This window comes from Hemicordylus capensis, chromosome 12 (assembly GCF_027244095.1).
Source record: "Hemicordylus capensis ecotype Gifberg chromosome 12, rHemCap1.1.pri, whole genome shotgun sequence".
In the NCBI taxonomy this organism is placed as follows: domain Eukaryota; kingdom Metazoa; phylum Chordata; class Lepidosauria; order Squamata; family Cordylidae; genus Hemicordylus; species Hemicordylus capensis.
The window spans coordinates 11,774,949-11,800,302 of record NC_069668.1 but is presented as its reverse complement, the minus strand read 5'-3'; the positions used below and the strand labels follow the sequence as shown (position 1 = coordinate 11,800,302).

Here is a 25,354-nt window from a genome sequence, read left to right as displayed (position 1 = left end):
GCAATTTCCCTGCCACTTTCAGGCTCCCTGGTCATCAGCTTGCTACCTTCTGGGTCCCATTCACCCGAGTGTGATTTAATGCAGAGTTCTTTTAAGAGCAGCCACTGCAAGAGCTGCAAATTGGGTGGTTTCTCTCTCCCCTCGTGGGGAGTGTGGGTCCATGTTCCCTCTAGATTCCCAGATGTTTGTTGACTACCACTCCCATCATCCCCAAGCAAAGGCTACTGCAGCTAGGGATGCTGGGAGTTGTAGTCAACAATGTCTGGGAACACCGGGGGGGGGGCACACCTGGCCTCGAAGCGTTAGAAGGAAGGAACAAAAACGCACACACAGACACACACGCGCGCCAAGGTTCACGAGGTTTTTATTGGTGCAGTTCCCACACCTGAGCCAGCTGGTTATCGTTCCCTCCCCATGGCCATCCCATGGAACATCTGGATTCTAATATATATAAACCTTCCCCTCCCCCAACCCTGCCCCTTTCAGGCTGCCCTTGTCCTTTCCCTCCCCACCCCCACCCCCCCAAAAAACTGTGCAAGAGATTTTGTCCTCTTGGGTGGGTGGGGAGGAATCTGAGAACTAGAGTGAGAGAGGCGGCCTATTCAGACATTACATTGTACCTGCATCCAGATGTCTGCACACTGGTCCTTGTTTCTGGGTGGATTTTTGTACCTGGGTTCATTTTTGAAGTGAGCCTCAGTACAGGTCCCTCCAGTGCAGAATGCAGAGGAACCGTGTTCAGCATCACAAGGGAACCCTGTGCACAGATTGTAACGGGTGTTGAACATAATGTGTGAATAGGAGCGGGGGGGGAGAGGGCAGTCCGCCCCTCCCTGGATGGCAAGAAGAGGGACATTCTGGAGGTTAGCACCATTGAACAACGGGGGGGGGGGGGGACGGGGTGTAATGTCCTCGGGAAGCTGAAGGAAGAGGGCACCAAAGGTAGGGGCTGAGACCAGGGGACATAGAATTGGAACTGGGGCATCTCCTGGCCTGCCTGTGCCCCTGGCTCTACTCCCTTCTGAAGCTGGCCCAGGGCCCATGGCTGTGGGTTTGTGCTCCCCAACAGGAGAAGAGGCTGTGGGGTGGCAAGGGATGCCCAGCAACCTGGCTGTAGTTTGGAAGGAATGGCTGGCCAGGTGCTCGGGCAGGGTTGCGGGAAGCAGGGCTGGCCCCGAGATGCCAAGGCAGGATACTGCTCCCTCCGGGCCAGGGATGCCGCCGACTGGCACAGGTGGGCTGGCACTCGGGCAGAGCCGGTCTCTGGCTCCCTGTAGCTCCATGCCAGAAGTAGCCGAAAGGGATTGCAGCTACGAGGGCCAAGGCGGGGGGGGGTCAGGCAGGCAGAGGGACCTGGTTGAGGGGTGTAAGTGCACTTGACAGGAACAGGTGCAGGGGTGCACAGGTGGGCGGGGGGGGGAGAGACAAGCTAGCTGGGTCCCACCGACTCACGAGGCCAACCACATCTAGAGACCCACATCTAAGGATCCCCTGGCATAACGTGGGGCTGTAAAGCCTTGCCATCTACAGCAGGGATCCCCAACCTTGGAGATCCCCAGATATTGTTGGGACTACAACTCCCATCCTCCCCAGCCACAATGGCCTTGGGTGGGGGAGGGGGCGATGGGAGTTGTAGTCCCACATGGGGGGGCACGGGGGGGCCAAGTTTGAAAACTCCCATTCCGACTTGTGTAAAAAGAACAAAGAATCCCCTGCGCCCACTTAAGGTGTTCTGCATCAGGTCTGGCCGGGTTCCCCCCAGATTCCCAGGCGCCCGAATTCTGCGCCCTTGGCTACATCCTGTATTTTTCCCTGCAGTGGCACAGAATGAGAGCCCCCAGGCAGGCAGCTTCATCTGCATTGCATGAGCTGGAGAGTGGAGCCCTGAAGTGAGCACAGCCAGGTGCGGGAGAAGACTGAGGCGCCCAGCGTGTGGTGGCGGGAGGGGGGGGGAGCACTGTGGCTGCAAACCTCGGGGTTCGTTAAGATTGACCTGCCTCCCCGCAGGGGGAAGGTGAAATGGCTCAGTGCTGGGGAGGTGGTGGAATGCATTCTGTGTGTCTGTGTGTCCCCGTCTCCCGTCACCCCTCTCCTCCCCAATTCCCATCCAGGCCCATATTCTGTGCAACAGACTGGCTGAGCAGCTGGGGCCCAGCCAGGCTCTGGAAAGGGGCACTGCCCCGCCCCGCCCCTGCCGCTCTCCTCTCCGGCATTTGTGCATTAGCTCTCAGCATGGTGGGGGCAGGGAGGCACGGCCCATTAGCTTTGACACCCCATAGAGGCTGGCCGGAGTCTTGTGCATTGGTGCTCTCTCTCAATCTCTCTCTCTCTCTCTCTCTCTCTCTCACACACACACACACACCCCAGTGCGGGTCGGCTACTGTTCCGTGAGCGAGAGGCGCAGGATCCGTTCAAACTCCTCCTCTTCCTGGCGCGAGCGCCATTCGGCCTCTTCCTGCTCTTTGGCAGACAACTCCATGGCCAGACGGAGCTGTTCAGCATAGCTGGGCAGCACCTGGCCGGGCCCTCTGCCTGCAGTGGGTGCCAGCTGCTGGGGGGCTGCAGACCGCGGCGGTGGGGTGTGCTGGGGCGTCCTGAGTGGGGGCAGAGCAGAGAGGGTCACGTGAGCAGCTCCCGTCTGGCCGGGGTGTATGTGTTTGTCATTCAGCAGAATGTCTGCTGAACATTCTGTGCTAAGGAACGCAGAATCCTGTTGCCTCATTTGCATGTGTTTTGCAGAACTTCTGAAAAATTCTGCCAGCAGAATGAGGGGCAAGGAGCTACTCAAAGCCTCCAGAACACTACGAATCTGATTGATCTCTTTCCTTTCTGAACATTTCACCAGGATGTGCTACTTGCTTTCCACTTGCTTTCCAGCCAGTATTGCAGCCATAAGGACGAGGTTCATAAGAACCTTGGAAGCTGCCACATACTGAGCCAGGCCCTTGGTCCATCTCGCTCAGGATTGTCTACACAGACTGGTGGTGGCTTCTTCAAGGTTACGGGCAGGAATATCTCTCAGCCCTGTCTGGAGATGCCACCAAGGAGGGAACTTGGAACCTTCTGCATAAATGCAGGCAGGTGCTCTTCCCAGAGTAGCCCCATTATCCTCTCAGGGGAATCTCTTCCAGTGCTCACACATGTAGTCTCCCATTCAAATGCAAACCAGGGCAGGCCCTGCTTAGCAAAGGGGGCAAGTCATGCCGGCTGCCACAAGGCCATCTCTCCTCTCCAGCTGTTTTTGGTCAAGAACTCCCATATTCCTTGGCCACAGCGCTCAACAGCCAGGGATTACAGGAGCTATAGGTCAATATCTTCAGGAGAATCAGCTGTGCAGCCCAAGACGAGAAACTACTTTAAAAAAAACAACCAACATACAAAACTAAAAACAAAGCAATAATAATAGACAATAAACTAAAAATAGAACAAAAAACAAACAAACAAACCCTGAGGTTCTCAGACTGATTTCTGCATCCCACTCCATAGGGACCCTTAAATGTGGGTCTCTGAGTGTTGTGGGACTACAACTCCCATGGTCCCCAGCCACTGTGGCCAAATGGGGTTGTCGTCCAGTAACACCGGGCAGCCCACACTTTGTGAACCCCTGCCATACCATCCACAAACCTACAAAAATGCAGTCATTTGACTGCACTTCCAAAGAACGGCAGAATATACCAACAGCCCTGATCTGTGCAGAGGGCCAGCTTTGGGGCACGCCTGAGGCCGCCAAGGCCTGCTGGGTTCCCCTTGATGGTTCCTGCCTGGACACAGAAACATGGGAAGCTGCCATATACTGAGTCAGACCATTGGTCTATCTAGCTCAGTATTGTCTTCACGGACCGGCAGCAGCTTCTCCCAGGCTGCAGGCAGGAATCTGCACTCACCTGTTGACTCTCCGCCCCTCCTGAGACACGGGGTGAGTGCCTGGTTTGCTGTTGGTCAGCGCTTCCCAGATGGTGACCTGTGGCGGACAAGAGAGGCACCTTTGGAAACGTTTGCACATCTGGGATGGACAGGGGCATCCGAACTATTGTGGGGAGGAGCCCAGAGCAGCAGAGAAAAGTCACGGGCACGTAGGAAGCGGCCTGCCTGGAGATGCTGCCAGGGGCAGAACCTGGGACCTTCTGCGTGCCAAGCAGCTGCTGGCCCCATCCCCTAATATCTGACCGCAGCAGACAGCGGTCACACAGGTAGTCTCCCATCCAAATGTGAACCAGGGCAGACCCTGCTTAGCACTCACTACGGCAAGAGATGGCCACACCCCCACACACACACAGAGCGTAAGACATTCCATTCAGTCCGCATTAAAAGACTTATAATACCACATCACTTTTGTCAACGGGGCAGAAGCCTCATACACAACTGCCTCCATAGAAAGAGCATCGGTCACATGGAACGGACAATCTTAACCCTCCCAAGTTATTTCAAAAAGTGGTTCCCCACCCATTGGTTTGGAGCATCAAGGGATGTCCCTCGCTTACGGCTTTCCCACAAACCTGCCTGTTGGTTGATTGGCATCCTTGCCTGGTGCATTTATTGCCAAGCATCTCTTGCCAGACACCATCAAGAGGCTAGTGGGCAAAGAGATAAAGCCGCCTTATACGGAGTCAGGCCTTGGGTCCATCTCGCTCAGGGCGGTCTGCACTGGCCGGCAGCAGCCACTCTGCCTCCGGAGCCTCGGGTGGAGAGAGAGCAGGATTCCCAGCTCACAGGAGCCTTTCTGAGCTGGGGAGGGGGGTCCTGGGGGTGTGCCTCCAGTCCATCCCAGGAACGGAGGGGGGTCCCTGGTGTTCTCTGCAGGCAGAGCAGGTGTTGCAGCTCTCAGAGGCGTCCCCTCCCTAAACGCCCAGCACTGGGGGGTGGAGAGGTCTGTGGCGCCCACCTGATCGTACTCACTCCCAGCCTCCAGCAAGCTCTGTTGGATGGCGAACTGGAGCAGGTCATCGTCATCCTCACGCAGGGGGTCCGGATGGCTCCCGACCACGCTGTAGCCTCGCGGGGCCTCAAACAGCGCCGGGTCCATCTCGCAGCACCGGCAAGAACCTGCGGGAGAGAAGGAACCCCAGGCACCCATCAGCTGGGGCGAGGAGGAGGGGAATCCCCACCTCACCGAAACATGGGAAGCTGCCTCATGCCGAGTCAGACCTTGGGTCCATCTAGTTCCGCATAACCTGCTCTGACTGGCAGCGGCCTCTCCAAGGTTGCAGGCAGGCAGTCTTCCCCAGCCCTACCTGGAGATGCTGCCAGGGGTTGAACCTGGGGCCTTCTGCCTGCCAAGCAGACGCTCTATCGCTGAGCCACAACCCTCTCTCTTAGGAAGCTGCATTCGATTGAGTCAGACCCTCGGACTATCTGGCTCAGTACTAGACACTGACTGGCAGAGGCTGTCCAAGGTTGCAGGCAGGGGTCTTTCCCAGCCCTACCTGGAGATGCTGCCGGGGAGTGAAGCTGTGACTTTCTGCACACCAAGCAGACACTCTCCCACTGAGCTGCAGCCCCACCCGCTTAATAAGAAGCTGCCTTATACCGAGTCAGACCACTGCTCCACCTAACTCAGTACTGTCTGCTCTGACTGGCAGCAGTTCTCTGATTTCAGACAGGGTCTTTCCCGGCCCGACCTGCCACAGTGGCATGGGGATGATGGGGAATGTAGTCCAACAGCACATGTTTGAGAACCCCGGTTTATTCCATTAATGTGAAAACTGACCCTAAGGAGAAGTCCCTGTTGCCACCCAGGTCCCTCGGGCCTCTGCTTCTGGGGTCCTGGGCCCCAGAGCTCCCCCCCTTACTGACCCCCCACCTTCGCAGGTACCAAGAGAGCTGGAACTGCTGATGCTGGAGCGGTCACTGCCGGGCGAGGGGACATCGCTGCCGGGGCTGCCGGTGCCACGGATGGAGACCACCGCTTCGTCACAGCCGTTGAGGTTTCCAAAGGTGATGCGGGCATTGAGGATGTGGAAGATGGGGATCTCTGGGGGAGGGAGAGGAGGGCCAAGCTGGAGGGCCACTAGGCAGACTGCCCCCCCCTCCGAGCAAAAGGTCCCGGCCCTCTTCTTCCAAGCAACGGTGAGTGTGGATATGGGGAGAGCGGCCAGATTGTAGCCACGCCACAAACTTAAACCAGTTCTATCACTGTCTCAGCGCTCAGCATTCCCCTCGACATAGAGGCAGGGGCCCCTTCCCAGCTGTCACTGGACTACAGCTCCCATCATCCCTTTGACTATGGTGCCAGTGGGTGATGGGAGCTGTAGTCCAAGGACAGCTGCAGTTGCGAAACCCTGGATGAAAGGTGTATGCAAATTCAGATTTTACCATCGTTCTCTTTCTCCAAGGGATTTTGGGGATTGGCGTTCAGGCGTGGTGGGGGGTGCGGGGAGGAGCTAGGACTATTCAAAACACAATCCTTTGAGGTGAGAGCCATGACAGCTGAACTGGTTTCAAAGTGGTTTCAGCGTGCAGTGTAAACGTGAAGAACAGGCAGCAAAAGCAAGTGCCAGATTTAGGGACACAGGAAGCTGCCATATACCGAGTCAGACCCTTGCTCCATCTAGCTTTGGTACTGTCTACCCAGACTGGCAGCGGCTCCACCATGGCTGCAGACAGGAGTCTCTCTCCACCCTATCTTGGAGATGCTGCCAGGGAGGGAACTTGGGACCTTCTGCATGCAAACAGGCAGGTGCTCTTCTCAGACCAGCTCATCCCCTGTGAGGGGAATAGTCCCCCATTCAAATGCAAACCAGGGCAGACTCTGCTTAGCAAAGGGGACAATTCATGCCTGCTACCACAAGACCAGCCCTCCTCCGCCAGCAACAAGAGGGAGGGAAAGCCATAAGAACAGCCCTGCTGGATCAGGCCCAAGGAAGCCCATCTAGTCCAGCATCCTGTTTCCCACAGTGGCCCACCAGATGCCCCCTCTGGGAAGCCCACAGGCAAGAGGTCTGTGCATGCCCTCTCTCTCCTGCTGTGACTCTCCTGCAACTGGTATTTAGAGGCATCCGGCCTTTGAGGCTGGAGGTGGCCTGTAGCCCTCCAACTAGTAGCCGTTGATAGACCTCTCCCCCATGAATCTGTCTAAGCCCCTTTTAAAGCCATCCAAGTTGGTGGCCGTCACCACATCCCATGGCAAAGAATTCCATAGCCTGACCTTTTCTGTGCCTGAATGACGGATAATGTCACCGGATGATCTGGGCTGCGCCCCACACGTATAAGATGATCTGGAAGGGGCCCCTGTTGCCAATGAGCCACTGGACTGAGTCTAGAGGGGGAAATCGGGGGCGGGTTTCCACCCTCCTCAGCCAAAGCCACGGGTTCTGTTTCATGGGAGACTCTCTGGGTTTTTACAAGAGGAGAAAGGGAAAGGAAGAGAAAACCCCTGCTGACTCCCCTCTCCGCCCATAGGGGCCTCTGAATATAAAACCAAAGGCTGCGTTTCCAGCTTGACTCAATGCATCTTCATTTAAAAGTATGGCTAGTGCAGACAGGCTTATCGCAAGCTATTTTGGCTAGGTGATTAATGTTTTGTTGCATTTTCACCACGTAAAAATAAAGCTGCTCAACATCGATTTCCAGGGCCCCTTTTCCTAGGATAGTAATTTTTTTGTACTTTTAAGCTTGACAGAGCTTAGGGAGCAAACTTGGCCCACCTGCCGTGGTCGAACTACACCTCCCATCCTAGGAAGGCCACATTTCTCCACCCCGGGGCCAAAAGAGCCTCCAGTGCAGACAGAGTCCCGCTCGGGACCTCACCGATCTTGACGGGGAAACCCGGAGGCAGCCGGAGGGTGATGAAGTCCCGGAGCTTGGCAAAGAGGGCGTTGCTGACGGCCATCAGGTCTATGATCGGGGCCACTTGTTCGGCCAGCGACAGCGGGTGGTCCTCACACAGCCACAACTTGGCTTTGAACCTATCCGAAGGGGAGGAGAGGAGAGAGCTGATGCCAAAAGTCCCAAAGTGGGGCACCCCCCTCCTTCCCGGACCCCCATCTCACTTCTGCGTCTTGGTGGTGAGTTCAATGGGTCTCCCCATGTCCCGGCTGCCCAGCTCGAAACTGGGGTTGAAGTATTCCTCCGGCGTGATGGCGGTGGGGTTGGCGTGGCTCAGCGTCTGCGTGATGAGGGCCTGCAGAGGGCACAGAGAACCTCAGAGGCTCACATTTCTAGAACAGGCCATACATGCCCCACATCAAAACCTCCGGGCGGTTTACCATGTAACACACAACAGCAATAAAAACCTAAACATAACCCAACCAGTTTTGAATAGAGATAAACACTCTAAAAATTAAAACTTACAAACTACTGATTAAAGGTCTGGTTAAACAGGTATGTCTTCAGATTTTTCTTTTTAAAAAAGCAAATGGGAGCTCTTGATTTTGCTAAGGGGTACGTTCCAAAGTCCCGGTTTTGAGACCCTAAGATCCCTGTAAGTCACCTCAAAAAGACTTTATTTCAAAGGTTGGGTGCAGGGCTGTCGGGGGGGGGCGTAAGGGATCAGCCACCCAGGACCCCCACTTACAGGGCCCCCACACTGTAGCACAACAATACACTCTTGAAGGTCCAGCACTGGTCAGGTTCCAGGGGATGGGGGCCCTGGCTCAGGGGTAGAGCCTCTGCTTTGCACGCAGAAGGTCCCAGGTTCAGCTGGGAATGACTCCTGCCTAGAACCTTGGAGAGCTGCTGCCAGTCAGTTGACAGTACTGAGCTAGATGGAACAGTAATCTGGCTCAGTAGAAGGCAGTTTCCTCTGTCCTCTGATCCCATCCCTTGAAACGGCCTTATTTATGGGCCGTGCACATTACTTACTCCGTTGTTGGGACCCACATGTTGTTCAGCAATGCCCAGAAATGACTGCAGTGGAGTTTTACTGCCTGCAAGAGACCGAGGAAGGCAGAGTGTAATTCTGGCATGTGGTGGAAGCCGACTCCCCATATTCTGGTGCGTGCTAGGAAGAGGCATGGGTTTAGAATAATAAATATTGGTTGTAGGGCTGGAGGGGCCTTGGCAGTCTTCTCCAAGTCCCACCCCCTGCTTGGTGCAGGAAACTCGCAGATGGCCGCCCAGCCAATCCCAGCATGTGGAACTCTCTGCCACAGGAGGCTTGAGAGCTCCCTTGTTGGTGGTGTCCTGTTGCTCTCTGGCAACATTTTTAGTCTGTCAAACTTTGTAAGCTCTGGCGTTTTAACTCTCTATGCTGCTTTCAATTCATCCCAATTTGAACACCTCCAGGTGGAGGCAAAAGACAGAATGTACGTTTTAAAAATAAATATGCAATTCCTCCCCCCACCCACTATGGAAATGGTACAGTTCAGGAAAAGCTCTACCCCTCTATTCTGGGGAACATACCAACCAGGGTGTGGGGGTGCAGCAGCATGTCAGATTTTAGCAATGCTGCAGGTTTTAAGCAGTTCATTTGGCAGCCTAATCAACTAAAGCGTTAATTGATTAATTGGTGTGAGGGCAAATTGTAATCAGCGAGGCTGAGAGGCAAGAGGCTGCTTGTTTATTCTTTGAAGCTATTTCTGGATTCTGGCATGTGTCTAGGGCAAGGAACAAAATAAAAGGAAAATATCAAAGATAGCCTCTCCATCTCACAAGGACACCTTTGTTCCCTTCAGGATCTCAATAAGCCATTGCTACTGAAGTTTTCGTGCAAGCTGGCTGATCTATTTACACGTCATTGATCGGTGAGCCCTGAAAAAGCAGGCCATGGATTTCCTTAATTGCGAGGCAGCCCCAATTTCAGCGCGTTCCAGATCCCTGACGGCAGCGGGGGATGAGATTTGGGGAGCATAACCGTGGGAGGGTTAAGGCTTTCCCCTTCTGGGTCAGATGCACACATGCAGAGGTAAAGGGTGGTACCTTTGGTTTTTCCTTTGTGCTGCTCTGAGAGATGCTCTGTTCGTGTCCGGGTGATAAGTTCTACGTTGGAAGCCCCATAAACCTGTAGACAGTGGGGAAAACATCGCAGGTTGATGCAGCTGGCCTAGCCCCACAAAGATTCCTTGCCTTGGGAAACCATAATTTCCTGACTCCCCATCCATAATCTTGGGAAGATACAGGCTTTCCCCTTCTAGACCTGTTTCAAGCCTTTGCCACTTGAAAGACCAATTTCAAGCTTCTAGTCTTCAGTATTACAGCTCCTCTTCTCAGACCCAACCACATCCCCTTCTTCTGCATCTCTTTTCTACCCTCTCCCTTTGCAGGTGCGCCTCACCTTGGCCTCGTACCCATTCACTATCTCAGTCTTCTCACTTCTCCAGCCCAGGATACCCGTCTTGTTCCTGGCAGCATGAAGTAAAACAACAGTTTGTGACTTCGGCATTGGTCATGGTATAAATCAGGAGTTCTCAAACTTAGGTCCCCAAGTACTTTTCCACACAGTGCATAATTAACCTATGAAATTCTCTGCCACGGGACGTGGTGATGACCACCAGCTTGGATGGCTTTAAAGGGGGCTTGGACAAATCCATGGAGGACTGGTCTGTCAGTGGCTACTAGTCTGGTGGCTAAAGGCCACCTCCAACCTCAGAAGCTCGATGCCTCTGAATACCAGATGCAGGGGAGCAACAGCAAGAGAGAGAGCATGCCCTCAACTCTTGCTGTGGGCTTCTCAGTGGCATCTGGTGTGAAACAGGATGCTGGACTAGATAGGCCTTGGGCCTGATCCTGGATCTTGGAGATGCTCTTATGTACATATGTTTTTTAGCTGCTACCCTTTGCCAAGCATCACGTCCTCCAAACATCCTGGCACTCAATCAATCCTTTATTTTGGTCTCTGACCAGCAAAAAACAGCAACATTTAACAATCATTGAACAAATAGCAACCAACTAAATCTACATAATTACCACTTACACAAATGTATGAAATATACCTATCAAGCAGTTATTCTGTTAGAAATTATCTCCTGTCTAATTTTACTAACTACCAAACAAAATTGGGCTAAACAATGCAAAACCCTGTTGTAAACTGCCCTGAGCCATTTTGGAAGGGCAGTATATAAATCAAATAAATAAATAATAAATAAATAATCAAAATACTGATAGGAAAGAAGGAAACCTACATAAAAATCACCTGGACGGCCTAGAAGATTTATTAAAAGAGGAGCAATAAAAGAGAGGAGAGCTGGTCTGGTGGTAACAAGCATGACTTGTCCCCTTAGCTAAGCAGGAGTTATGCCATGATTGCATATGAATGGGAGAATTGATGTGTGAGCACTGGAAGAGATTCCCCTCAGGGGATAATGGGGCCGCTCTGGGAAGAGCATCTGAGGTTCCAAGTTCCCTCCCTGGTGGCATCTCCAAGATAGGGCTGAGAGAGAGACTCCTGCCTGCAACCTTGGAGAAGCTGCTGCCAGTCTATGAAGACAATCCTGAGCGAGATGGACTAAGGGTCTGACTCAGTATATGGCAGCTTCCCATGTTCCTAAATACAGTATCTCTGCAAAAACCAAAGCATAATAAAACACGAGCCATGGATTCTGCTACCCCATCTCCACGGGGCACAGTCATCTGGCATATGGGATCAGTCTTCTTCTAACATTCTGGCTTTCAGTGAGTGCCTGGCTCAAACTTAAAAACTTGAGCATGTCACACAGAGAAGGATTTGCTGTGACGAAGCTGCCCTCAAGCCCATCAGGAGCGGCCACAGAGGAGTGGCTCCCACATACCTCTCAAACGCAATGTTGCGTGTGTCCAGCTGCGTGGTGACCACCGGGGCGGTGAGCCGGCCCATCACCTGCTCCTCTGTGGGCTGGACTGCTGCCAGAAGTCCCTCTTGGTCATGGGCAGCCAGTGTGAGGGTCTCTGAGTAAACCACTTGCCGGTCGTGGTCAATCTCCATCACGACTGCGCCAGAATCTGCCCGGGGAGAGAAAAGCGTGGCTGTTTTAGAAGGAAGCTGCTGCCTCCAGCTGAGTCAGACCCTTGGTCCAGCCAGGTCAGTATTATTGATACTGACTGGCAGCAGCTTCCCTGTCTCTTTCCCAGAGGCTTCCAGGGAGTGAACCTGGGGCCTTCTGCATGCCAAGCAGGTGTTCTCCCACTGAGCTACGGCCCCTCAAGGGAATATCTTGCAGCGCTCACATGCTGTCTCCCATCCAAATGTAAACCAAGGCAGACCTTGCTTAGCAATGGGGACCACCCATGCTTGCTGCTGCAAGACCGGCTCTCCTCCTCCCCAAGTCCCACTGCTCAGGGACTCCCGTGGGGCTGTCTGTAGCGTGTCCCACCAACCTTGTCCCCTGAAGATGAAGCTGCGGTTTCCTCGCTGCCACGTCATGTGGTCAAACCCCAGCAGCGTTGTGTCCACCCTCAGATTCTGACCACATTTCCACACCTTGTACGTATCGCTGGGGCAGATTTTGGAGACCAGCGGGACTGCCAGAGGAGCAGAGGAGAAGCGGTGTTACGGGGTGGGTGGGGGCCTCTCCCCACCCCCCAGGAATGAGTGTCTCCCATTTCCTTCCCAATGCAGCTGGCAGGGATACGGGGTTAGACAGAGAGCCAGGGGTCAAGTTTATCAAATGGGCATTTAGGAAATAAGGTACTGAATTACCCCCATTTACTGTAGTAGCCCCTGGACAGCAATCAACTTCTAACAAAGATCTCCAAGCCAACTAGCTGGAACATAGGAAGCTGCCACAGACTGAGTCAGGCCCTCGGTCCATCTAGCTCAGTACTGTCTGCTAGGGATGTGCGTTTCGTTTTGGATACAAAACGTTTTGTGAACAAAACAGGCCATTTCGCCTGTTTTGTAGCCAAAACAAAACACCCAATGCGCAAAACAGAACATTTTGCAGCCAAAACAAAACATCCCTGTTTCGGATACAAAACGTTTTGTTGTTTCAGCTGTTTTGGAACTCCATTTTGCAATTGCAAAAAGTCTTTCTCCTTCAGTCTCTATTTTGAGTTTTGACATCTGTGTGAATTTCCAGCCCTTCCAGCCTGCAGATTGGCCAGCGGAAGCATGAGCTGATCTGCTGGCAATTGCCTCCTTATTCCTTTTAAGCAAATTTCAGGGTAAATTTTACCCTCATTAGGCTAGTGTGCATTTACCCTCATTGACCAGTGGGGCAGTGTGCATTTCATTGTTGTTGTTTTACACTGTTGTGTGTACATCAATTGTATTTTGGGCAGGGGGGGAGGTGGATGTGCATGACCTTTGGAAATCTGCCTGATTTTCCCCCAAAGCTCTGCTGTTGTTGATGTGTGATGTTGATGTTATTTGGGGTGGATTGGGGGCAGAAAGGGGGATTTAGGGGCAGAAGAGTGGTTCAGGTGGTAGTGCCCCAGTGGGTGCCTGCTGCCACCCAGATTCCAAAGGAATTGGGAAAAGGGCTGATTTTTAAAGAATTTCTGAAGATGAAATGTCTTTGGGGCAGATTCGGGGCAGAAAGGGGGATTTAGGGGCAGAAGAGTGGTTCAGGTGGTAGTGCCCCAGTGGGTGCCTGCTGCCACCCAGATTCCAAAGGAATAGGGCAAAGGGCTGATTTCTTAGGAATTGTTTAAGTTTTCGCTTCTTTAAGGTCCCCCCCCAGGGAATAATGGAGGTTTCAGCAGACCCATAACTCCACCTGGGGGGCACTGGGGTGGCCAGGAGTGAGTCGTGGTGTAGTGCACATAGGGTGCCAACTGCCCCCATGGGTTGCTAACCCATGGGGTGCTGGGTTCTGTTGTTTCTGAGGTCTTCTGAGTGTAGATTCTCTGGCAGCATATGAGATTGTCAATGACAAACCATGAATCCACTCTTATATGCTACCAGAGATTCAGATTCTCTGGTAGCATATGAGAGTGGATTCATGGTTTGTCATTGAAAATCTCATATGCTAGAAGGAATTATGGAGGGCCATCATTCCCTATGGGGAAGAACTTTACAGACACGCAAACTCCATTACATCTTTAAAAATCAGCCTTCTGCCCAATTCCTTTGAAATACTTCTGGCAGCTTCCTTGCCCCCACTAGGCACTACCACCCACCCTACTCTGCTCTGGGACACCCCTTTCCCCCCAACATGAAGCTATACTTTTGCTAAAACCTCAATTCTTCCCTATGGGAAAAATCCTATACTTCAAAAATTCACCGAAACCCAGCCCTTTGCCCAATTCCTCTGAAATTTGGGTGGTAGTTTCCACCCATTGGGCACTACCGCCCCCACCCACTAGTTTTTCCCTGGGGCCATTTTAAAAAATCCAAAACGTTTCGGATTTGGATTTTGCAATTTCGAACAAAGAACAAAATTGGGGTGTTTCGGATTGGCTGGTTTCGAACAAAGTACAAAACGGGGGTGTTTCGGATTTGTGCCAAAAACAAAACAGAAAAAAACACAAAACGCACAACCCTACTGTCTACACGGACTGGCAGTGGCTTCTCCCAGGTTGCAGGCCAGAGTCTCTCTCAGCCCAGGAGATGCCAGGTAGGGAACTTGGAACCTTCTGCATGCAAGTATGTGGTGCTCTTCCCAGAGCAGCCCCATCCCCTAAGCGGAATATCTTACAGTGCTCACTCACATGTCTCCCATCCAAATGCAAACCAAGGCAGACCCTGCTTAGCAAGGGGGACAATTCATGCTCTCTACCACAAGACATTTAGCTTTGCCAGACCCTCAGCCACTGGAGACCCCCCCCCGAGGTATGATGAGCACTTTGCATAGAGGCAGCCTCTGGGGCTGAACACTGGTGCTACATCCGAAGTTCATGCTTCCTGGGCATTGCGGTAATGTGTGAGCACTGTAATGTATTCCCCTCAGGGGATGAAGTCACTCTGGGAAGAGTATCTGAAGGTTCCAAGTTCCCTCCCTGGCAGCATCTCCAAGACAGGGCTGAGAGAGACTCCTGCCTGCAACCTTGGAGAAGCTGCTGCCGCTGCCAGTCTGGGTTGACAATACTGAGCTAGATGGACCAAGGGCCTGACTCAGTATATGGCAGCTTCCTATGTAAGTTTGTGGGGCTGGTCCTAATATAAGGACCATATTATATTGATATTATACAAACGGGGCATCATTGCAATGGTAGTCAGGGTAGATAAATCCTCCACACTTGTGGGGAAAAGAAGGGAATTTTGAAGAACTTCCCTGCCACCCTAGCAAGAGAGGATGGCCCACCATGAGCCATAAACTCATGCTTGCACAAACCACTCTTGATGAAGATATTGCACGGTTTAAAAAACTTGCAGGGGTGTTTGTGGGTGTGTATGCTTCCTGATTGGGAGTGAGGCTGCTCAGAGGCGTAACACGTCTTCTGTTCCAGGAACGGGGCGGTTCTTCTGGAAGTGGAGGCTGCACCCCCCCCCATCCCCAAATGTTAACCCCAAAGTTGCAAAGTGTAACCCCAAATTGCCTGGCTTGCATACAAACCTACCCCAGCTAGTGAATTCCCATTTCATCTCCACGTAGAAATCTTGAGCCTGGGACAAAAAGAACAGAAGAACAGAGGTCAAAGGAGAGGAGTGCCAGATACCTGGATTCCATGCCTGGCCAGCTTCGTGCCCGACATTCTAGATGTGAGGTTTTTTTAAAAACTGATCTCTGCTCCTCAAGGACGGGAACAGAGCAGAGCGGCACAACTCCAGGCCTCCGGCTGTGGATGGACTACAACTCTTATCACCTCTTGCCCCAGTGGCCGTCAAGGGGTGATGGGTGTTGTAGTCCAACAACATCCGGGGACCCCAGTTTGAGAACGCCTCCCTCGGGGATTGAGTCCACCTCTCACAGGTCTGCCAGATTAATCCCAAACCTCATTTAGAATGGGCTGACTCTTGCCTTCCGTCTTCCCACGCCCCTTCACAACTTAAAAGGGTGTGGCAAACTCTGGCCAAATGAGCGGGAGGGACGTGCCACAATTCTGGAAGAACCACCAAGAGCACAGGAAAGGGCACTCAGTCGGAGCTTTCGGAGCCCCGGCGGGACAGGGGATGGGAGGCAGCGGTTTCCCCCGCGGATGCACATTACCTTGCGCAGCTTCTCCAGCAGGACGGGGATGCCGGCCAGGCGCTTGATGGCTCGCTGGTAGTCACGGTAACGCAGGACCAGCTGGATGAGTTCAAGGTCCCCGGTGCTTACCGCCTCCTGAAGCACTGCGGGAGGGAAGGGAAAGCCAGGCACGGTCAGGAACGCAGTTTGGCTCTGGACACCGGGGCGGGGGGGAGGGTATAGGGGTCAGGATCTGCTTGGCCGGCTGCAGCCAGGGAGATAGACACCCCAAAGTGACAGCCACGGCCAGGGACGGGGGTGGCCCGTCCTAAGAATATTCCTCCGAAGAACGACTTCGTTCATTTACTATGGACGTTTATATCGGAGCTTTCCGTTATTACAGGGATATGGATATCACAATCCGGATGCTCTTGATTTGTACCGACTGACAGGCGAGCAACTCCCTCCGTGTGCAAAGCGGTTTACTCAAGAGGAAAGCCCAGGGGCCTGGCAAACGGAGGACAAGGTACTAGTCTGAGGGGGCACCGGCTCCTGCAATGCCCAGGAAGCAAGTCCATTATTTATTTAATACTTATTTATTAATTATTAGTCAAATTCATACACCGCCCCAAACTTTCGTCTCTGGGCAGTTAACAATAGCATAAAACAAGTTAAAAATCATCCACAGATTAAAACCTTAAAATTATAAAGAACTGAAAAAGCTTGGGTGGGTTTTCAAATGCTTTTTTTTTAATGGCCAGAGATGGGGAGGATCGTATCTCAGCAGGGAGCGCATTCCACAGTTTCGGGGCAGCAACCGAGAAAGCCCGTCCCTGTGTGGCCACCAGCCAAGCTGGCGGCAACTGGAGACAGATCTCTCCCTGAAATACATGGTACCGCTATGCCCTACTTGCACCTTATCTTCAAGACACATCCCATCTGTGTACTGTGTAAGCACATACAGATCTGCACACATGCACAGTTATTTATATGTCCAACACATGCACAGTAGTATCCTTTCAATCTATGTCCTACATTGGAGGGAGGGGGGCCTGTGTCCAAGTTTACTTTTAAAGTAAGTACACAAAAACAATTAGAATTGTTCATTTCGGCAACCACTCTGTGGCACTCACCTGTCCACCCACTCCGGTTTTCTTTGGCTACGTCAGCCCCATGCCTCAGCAGGATCCGAGCACACTCCAAGTGCCCCAACGTGGTGGCCAGGTGTAAGGGGGTCCGGCCTCGTGGGTCCAGCTGTTCAATGTCCACCTGTGGAGAGCCAGGAGGGGAGATTCTAATGCTTTGCGGTGCCAGGAAAGAGCGCCTCTAGAACTAGGGGCTGTCCCATTAAGCCGATTGCCAGGAAACGTAGCACCGACAACAGGAAGTCCTTTTTTCTCACAGCGCAGAATTGATCCGTGGAACCCTCTGCCACGGGATGTGGCGATGGCCCCCCCAGCTTGGATGGCTATCAAAGCCGCTTAGTCGGATTCAGGGAGGACAGGCCTATCAATGGCGACTAGTCCATTGGCTACAAGCCACCGCCAACCACAGGGGAGCAACGGCAGGAGTGGGGGGCACACCTTCATCTCCTGGCTGTGCAGCTTCCCAAGGCATCTGGAGGGGGGTCACTGTGGGAAACAGGATGCTGGACTAGACAGACCCTGGGCCTGATCCAGCAGTGCTTTTCTTCTGTTCTTATGAGAGTGCCAGGGAAGAATACCTTGTCATTCAGTCTTACTGTGGGGCCACACAGAACGATTCAGCCGAAGGGACCAGAAAGCAGCCGCACCCAGCTCCCTTGCTGCCAGGGGGCCTATCCTGCTGCTAGCCCCACAAGAGAGCCATTCAGCCAAGCGACATCCGAGCAAGCCACTGGGAGAGAGCGCAGATGTGCTGCAGGCCCACAGAGCAAAGAGCTCGAGGTGGCTCAAGGAAGCAAGTCCAGCTGCCAACATCAAGGAAGCAAATGATCGAAAGGCCAAGACAGACTCAGCCTTTCTTGTTGCAGCCGATGACGACGGATGTTCTTGTTTCTTTGATTTGAATTGCCCTTCTGCTTCGGTTTGCAGTCACAACACACTGTTTTGAAAAATGCACCTAATGAAAGCACATGCCAAAATACCCCTGGCCTCCGGAAACCCTGGGACACGCACTGCCCAGCCAAAGTCAAGTGCTTCTTTTGAAGGGGGAGGGAAGATGTTTTTCCAATTCCACATTTCGTTGCTTGTGTTTTATTTTGTTGTTGTTAACAGGCTGAAACCTTCCTACTCAAGCCCTCTGGAAGGGATGTGTTAAAATTCCGCCTAAAAATAACTCTCGCCTGAGAGACCTGATCACAACAGGCAGGAGAAGGAGGAGAGGAAGGAAAGAGAATGCCTCTCCAGGGCAAACCAGAGGGGGACAGAGGCTGCACCAAGGTGTCCTAGAGAGGCTCCCGTAAGTATCCAGAGTGCAGAGGTGGTCTAAGGAATTTAAGGCAGGTGCCCTCCTTTAATCATTCCAGAAATATCTCCTATTTCCCTTAGCAACACAGGCAGCTGCTGAATACTGAGTCAGGCCCTTGGTCCATCTAGCTCTGTATTGTCTACACTGGCTGGCAGCGGCTTCTCCAAGGTTTCAGGCAGGAGTCTCTCCCAGCCCTACCTGGAGATGCTGCCAAGGATTGAATCTGGACCTTCTGCATGTAAGCATGCAGATGCTCTTCCACTTTGCAACGGCCCCTTCCCCTAAGGGGAATCTCTTTCAGCGCTCACATCTAGTCTCCCCTCCAAATGCAAACCAAGCCAGACCTTACTTAGCTAAGGGGACAGTTCATGCTTGCTACCACAAGACAGGCTCTCCTTCCCTGAAGCAGAACATCGGCCAGGACTGACTCTAGAGCAGAGGAGGGCCATCCTGAGGCTCTACAACACCCATCATCAACTACAACACCCATCATCCCTCTGCCAATCTGTGTAGAAAATACTGAGTTAGATGGACCAGCTTTCCCACTGCTCACTGTTTCACTGATATCTATATCTTTGGATATTTTAATCTTTTCATGACTTTTAAATGTTTTATATTTATTTTATGTTTTAATTCTGTACACCATCTAGAGATTTCTATATTAGGCAGTATATAAATTCAACAAACAAACTGATGCTAGGAAAGACGCTTTTGCCGGCCAAAGAGACTAGTATTCCACGCCAGAGGAATATTTAACTCCCGCCTAACCCGTCCTGTGTCCTGTAGTCACCTTAAGTGGTGCAGCGGGGAAATGCTTGACTAGCAAGCCAGAGGTTGCCGGTTCGAATCCCTGCTGGTCTGTTTCCCAGACTATGGGAAACGCCTATATCGGGCAGCAGCGATATCAGAAGATACTGAAGGGCATCATCTCATACTGCGCGGGAGGAGGCAATGGTCAACCCCTCCTGTATTCTACCAAGAAAGTGGTCGCCAGGAGTCGACACCGACTCGACGGCACAACTTTAAAAGATGCAGCTTGGTTCTCTTGCAAAGCTTAATGTGAGACCAAGGTATGTCCGAGTTTCATCGCTGGGACCCCGCCCTGAAAGCAGCAACACAACCACAGCTGGAGTTCTCAACTGGGGATGGCCAGATGTCACTGGACTACAACTCCCACCATCCACTGCGGCTGGGGATGATGGGAGTTGTAGACCAGCGACATCAAGCCTGAAATCCCCTGCAATGAAGGGAGTCCCTCTAGGCGTGGACAGAGTAGCTCTCCCCCACCACACGGCGGCCCTGGTGCAACCCTTTCCCGGGAGCACCAGTCGATCCGATGCAAGATTTCATTTTGCCTGCAGAGCCGGGAGTGTTAATTGGAACTCCGAAGAGAGATCTGCTCTCTCCCTCTCTTTTTAATTGCTTTAATGAAAAGGTTTATAATTAAAGAAAAGCAACAGATCTTCCCTCAGTGGCTGGGGGAGTCAGGTGGTGCTTGGAACAGCTGCTAGGGCAGAGGAAGCGAAGGAGGGAGAAGAGGCAGGTACTGCCATTTTCCACTTTGTTCCAAGCGACTGGGGAGGCCAGGCCTGAAATCAGGGTTCCCCCTGGAGCATCTACTCTTGCTCTGCTTACCTAACGTGGGGCCTTTTGGGACGGGGCCGTAGCTGAGTGATTAGGGCATCTGCTTCGCACACAGAAGGTACCCGGTTCACTCCCTGGCAGCATCCTGGGTAGGGCTGGGAAAGACCCCTGCCTGCGACCTTTTGGAGCTGCTGCTCGTCGATGATCCTGAGCAAGATGAAGAAACGGCTTGACTCAGTAAATGGCAGCTTCTAATGTTCCTGTGTCCAGCCACACCTGGAGGGCCAAACGTGTCCCTCCCCCGCCCCGCCCTACAGCACGGTTGGATTTGGGGATCAAACGGATCAGAACGATACATCTCCAGCAGCTCCCTTCAAGAGAAAAGGTTCAGAATGTGGAAGCAGCCATGAGCCCCACTAGGAAACAGGGCTTAGGGGCTGGGGTGGGTCAGGGGTCCAACAGAGCAGGGGCTCTTGCCCTCTTTACCTGCCATGGGGCCTGAACCTTTCTTTGGATGCTCATGCTAAAAGTTAACGTTTCCTCCTTAGGCACAACTGGCAGCGGAAGCTGGCCTGCAGGCATTTCTTGTCCGGCTTCTGGCAGCGGCATCTACAGTGTTTTAATCAAGGTCTGGCAAAAAGGCCCTCCACAGGGAAAGGAAGGTACGTTGGCTTGTTGCAAGAGACAGAGATATCCCACGCTTCCGTGGCACCTCTTTCTGCGTGGAATATGCATCTGGTCTGTAAATGTACATGTCACTGATACTACAGGAAGAAGCCCTCCTGGGTAGATCAAGGATGCTGTGGGACTATGACTCCCATCATCCAGTGTGGCTGGGGATGATGGGAGTTGTAGTCCAGTAACATCTGGGGACCCCTTGGGGCAAAGGATAGCCGCTTTATTACTGAGCCTACCAGTCCGTGAGGTGGAGGTAGTGGGTCCCCCATCCAAGCACTGACCACACCAAGACCTGCTTTGCTTCAGCAAGGCAACTGTCTCGTGGGCCCTTAGGCCATGCTCTGGGTCCACTCATAATACTGAAATTTGCAGTAAGGGCACCCAGTGAGGCTGGCAGTAGACTCAAGTAGGCGCAAAACAAAACCACGAGTCTTTTAAGGAAGAGAATTCAAGATGTAGTGCCAAGAGACCGTGGCTTCACGTGACTTTATAAAAAGGATGAGACACATTCATGGAGGAGTGGTCTATGGAGCCTCCACATCCAGATGCAGTTTATCTCAGGATTCTTTGAGAGTGGGGACGAAGCACGGCTCCTTGGGGCAGCAGCAGTGGGCAGTTGGTGGCTCCCCCCACCAGCTCGGGCCGGCAGCTTACCACCCCCCACAAGCTGTCGCCGCATGAGGTAACTTCCCTCCCTCCCTCTTGCCCTTTTCCAACCCCGTTGGGTTCCCCTGGTGACTGTCAAGGGGAATCCATACCAGATTGCCCTTTGCAAGCTCTACTACTGGGGTCGACCTGGTTTGACCCCAGTTCTAGGCATGAACCAAAGCGCTGGCCGGTTCATTCGAACTGGGACACGGACCAGGCAGTTCGGTTCGGTTCTCCTCCAGCCTCAGAGGCAAGAGGATACCAGTTGCAGGAGAGCAACAGCAGGAGAGAGGGCATGCACAGAACTCTTGCCCGTGGGCTCCCCAGAGGCATCTGGTGGGCCACTGTGTGAAACAGGATGCTGGACTAGATGGGCCTCCTTGGGCCTGATCCAGCAGGGTTGCTCTTCCCAAGACGTTAACCACTTGCGGTGGGCGTTCTCAAACTTGGGTCCCCTGATGATACTGAACTGCAGCTCCCATCAACCCCAGCTTTGGGCCATCGTGGCAGGGGGTGATGGGACTTGTAGTCCAACGCCGACCCAAGATACACACACACACACACACACACACGTGTCTTAGGCTGGCCTCCCTCTGCAGGGCTGGAAAACAGCCGCTCAGGACACATTTCACATCCCGGGTTCCCAGCACCAAATGTTCACCTGCCCTGGCCCCCAGGGCCCTGGGTCTCCCCAGCCTTCCTCCAACCTGGCTGTCTTGTGCGTCCTTCCTTTCCCACCCCTTCGCGAGATGAAGCCCACCGCGATAAAGATCGCCAGACTAAAAAAACATCGGAGCGTCTCCGGGTTCCTCCCAGTGCCATGATGCACTTCAGGCAGAGGCCTGGGATCGGGGCCCCTTGGAAACCCAGCCGGAACTACCAGGAGCCAGACCCCTCCTCCCGCACACCCTGCCACTGCCCTGGGCTACCCAGATAGTAAATATCAAGGCAGCTCAGGCATGATCTTCCCTGCTGACGTGCAGATCCCTGGCTAAGCCACAGGGCTGCTCTTTGTAAGAAAGGCGGGTGTGGCAGACGCTCAGAGCAAAGACACACAAACACACAGAGCTATGACACATCCCGGACCCGGAGGCTCCTGCCAACAAGGTGAGCCAGGGGACTTGGGGTGGAAAAGGAAGGACGCACAAGACAGCCAGGTTGGAGGAAGGCTGGGGAGACCCAGGGCCCTGGGGGCCAGGAAACAACCTCCCTTCCAGAACCAAAGCAGGCATCACTTCCCTTCACTCCAAGCTTAGGGCTGGAAAGCTGAATTTTCTGGAAATGATCCTGCACAATATCTTGTTATTCTCCCTGGAGTGACTATATTTCTAACCGAACGAAACGAAAGCAATAACGCACCTACCCCAGTGCGTAAAGGTTTGGTTTTGTTTCTGGTGCTGCGGCTGCACTATCCTATCAAGGTGGCAGACACTTTCGTTGTAGTTGCCCGCAGCATTCGGGACTCAAGAGATACACTGCCTCTGAACATGGAGGATCTATTGGTGATCATAATAGGGGCTGGCAAGCTTAACGTTAGATCTCGCACCAACAGTCCAGTATTCTATTTCCAACATCAGCCGGATGCCTTGGGAAGTTCTTAAGTGGAGGGTTACAGCAGTCAGTCCTCTGTCCCTAGCAGCTGATACTCACAGGTAGACTACCTCTGACTATGGAGGCTTTCTTTTATGTCTGCCACACACTGGGAGTCCCCCTTGGTTTCTCAGGCGGATTCCAAGCAGGGAGACACTTCACTCCAGGAAGACAGCTGGGTTTTTCCTTTTAAGGCAGGGTTTCCTCACCCCAGTCTCCAGATGTTGTTGGACTACAAATCCCATCATCCCCAGCCACAATGGCTGAAGCCATTGTGATGACAGAGGCGCATAAAATTATGTGCGGTCTGGATCAAGTGGATAGAGAGATGTTTATCTCATCATATTAGAACCCCGGGGTCATCTGTTGAAGCTAAATGCTGGGAGATGCAGGGCCGACAAAAGGCAGGACTTCTTGACACAACATGCTGTTAAACTGTGGAACCCGCTGCCACCAGATGTGGTGGCGGCGGCCACCATTCTATTTGGTTTTAGAAGGGGATTAGACAAATTCATGGAGGAAAGGGCTGTCAATGGCTTCTGGCTTAGACAGCTGTATATTCCCATCAGGATTTGAGGGAGCAAGCCCCTCCACACCAGGTGCTAGAAAACACCCACGAGGAGGGGCAGGGGATGCTGGGGTGGATGGGCTGGGGCCTGACCCAGCAGGGGTACCAGGCTGGCAAGCCCTGCCTTCAGCCCACTCCCTCTAGTATCCAGGCTTCACCTCTGGGAGGCTTGTCCCACACCGGACCCACGAAGCCTCTACCCCTGTGCCTAGGACGGGGCTGCTGGCAGCCTCTCCAAACAAACGGAGGCCTGCCCCACAAGTGCACAGGGTGCGACCACCCGAGAGCATCCGTTTCCCAAGCGGTCCCAAATAACGGTCAGTGAAGAAGAAGACATTAATAATCCCAACCCCACCAAAGGTGTGTGGCGGAAAACCTGGGTTTTCCTCATGAGCCTTGGCAGCCATCACAGTGGGAGTCCTGTGCCCATGTACTGCATAGGAACCTAGGCAGCTGCCGTATACTGAGTCAGACCCTTGGTCCCTCTAGCTCAGTCTTGTCTACCCAGACTGGCAGCGGCTTCTCCAAGGTGGCAGGCAGGAGTCTCTCTCAGCCCGATTTTGGAGATGCTGCCAGGGAGGGAACTTGGAGCCCAGATGCTCTTCCCAGAGCAGCCCCATCATCCCCTCTGGGGAATCTCTGACAGTGCTGCTCACACATGCAGTCTCCCATTCAAATGCAAACCAGGGTGGGCTCTGCTTAGCCAAGGGGACAATCCATGCTTGCCCCCACAAGAGCAGCTCTCCTGCAGAAAGGGGAGCTGCAGCTGGGTGTCCAATCTAGCTTTGCCCCTGCCCGGACCGGCCAGCAACTGCAGGAGCTCCGAGGCCAGCCCCAGGGTGAGGATCTTTTCTCCCTCGAGGTTTGTTGTGCTTCGGCAGCCAGGGAAGAAAAGCACTCTGCTGGTGCTCAGGGGTGCTCTTGGCACCTCTGGCGTCCCCTGTGTTTCAGGCCTAGCCCCGTCCCGACGAAGGCGGGTTCTCCTTCCCACCTCATGGACCAGACGTGCGCAGCTTGTGGCCGGCGATGGTCTGTGTGGCCAGGGGCCCTGCCAACCCGGCACAAGGCGAACTAAGCCCAGCCCTAGAAAGAGCCACGCGGGCAGAGCGGGACCCCTCTTCCCCAGGAGCCGCCGCCGCCGCTGCCCCTTGTTCAGTGGCCGAGCCCCACCAGAGAGGTCACCAACTGGATGGACCAACACAGTGGAGGCCGGTCTGCAACCCTCCTGGTGGTGGGCCACTTCTGGGGCCCCAAGTCCTCTCGAGCCCCCCAGAGGAGCCCCTCCCTTGGTCCCCCCCCCCGCAGTTCCACAATGGGAGCTCCCGGGGCTACGGAGGAGCGCCCCCCGCCCAGCTCCGGCCGCTGGCACACTGGGAGGGTGGCCAAGCTCCGGGACCGGTTTGGGGGGCTGCTGGAAATGCGCCGCAGGCTCCAGGGTGTGCGCGGGTGGTGTCCCCTCCTCCCGCTCCTTGGCTCGCCCGGGGGCTGCTTGCTGCAGCGGGAGGCGAGGCGAAGAGACGCCCCGCCGCCGATGGAGGCGCAATGTCAGGGATGCTGCTGCTGCCGCCGCCGCCGCCGCCGCCGCCGGGCTCCTTCTCCTCCTCCTCCGTCCCGCAGCAGCCCTGCGCCTTTGTTGGGTGGGGGGGAGCCCCCGCCTGGCCTGCCGCCTCTGCCCCGGCTCGCCCCACCGGGGATCGGGACCCACCTGCTTGGCGCCGAGCTCCCTCTCCAGCTCGTGGGGCTGGTCGTGCCACACCAAGCGGTGCAGCGGGAACCTGCCCTCGGCGGCGCCCCCCTTCCTGGCACCCGAGGAGGCGGCCAGCATCCTTTTGGCACCGGCGCGGGGAGGCCGTCGTCGCGGGGGCTGCAGCCGCATGTGCGCCTCCGGGCCGGGCGGGAGGAGCGAGGCGAGAGGGAGGGGAGCCGAGCCGCCGCC

The 25,354-nt window shown here is 53.9% G+C and overlaps 2 protein-coding genes across 6 annotated transcripts in view; one reads left to right on the top strand and one right to left on the bottom strand.

The window, feature by feature from the left end:
• Window positions 1-347: 347 nt before the first annotated feature.
• ANKRD13B (ankyrin repeat domain 13B) lies at window positions 348-25,354 on the bottom strand. Of its 2 annotated transcripts, none has more exons than XM_053275051.1 (15): window positions 25,124-25,354; window positions 17,036-17,171; window positions 15,942-16,066; window positions 15,352-15,397; window positions 12,229-12,372; window positions 11,664-11,853; window positions 10,211-10,277; window positions 9,856-9,937; window positions 8,800-8,864; window positions 7,989-8,119; window positions 7,747-7,904; window positions 5,813-5,971; window positions 4,897-5,043; window positions 3,885-3,961; window positions 348-2,594 (listed from the first exon to the last, which is right to left on the bottom strand). In XM_053275051.1, exons 1-15 carry the CDS (start codon window positions 25,292-25,294, stop codon window positions 2,496-2,498), a joined length of 1,797 nt encoding a protein of 598 aa, XP_053131026.1. In that variant the 5' UTR covers window positions 25,295-25,354; the 3' UTR covers window positions 348-2,495. The 2 variants fall into 2 exon arrangements, with proteins under 2 accessions (XP_053131026.1, XP_053131025.1); XM_053275050.1 differs by having other exon boundaries at window positions 4,883-5,043; window positions 25,124-25,352.
• Window positions 15,420-25,354, top strand: part of GIT1 (GIT ArfGAP 1) — a 47,508-nt gene continuing 37,573 nt past the window's right edge. For 2 of the 4 annotated variants that reach the window (XM_053275047.1, XM_053275045.1), the window contains exons 1-4: window positions 15,420-15,493; window positions 16,306-16,428; window positions 18,158-18,341; window positions 20,483-20,596. The gene's annotated coding sequence lies outside the window, so the exon portion shown is untranslated. The remainder of the gene's footprint in view (window positions 15,494-16,305; window positions 16,429-18,157; window positions 18,342-20,482; window positions 20,597-25,354) is intronic. The other 2 variants (XM_053275049.1, XM_053275046.1) reach the window with 1 other exon arrangement.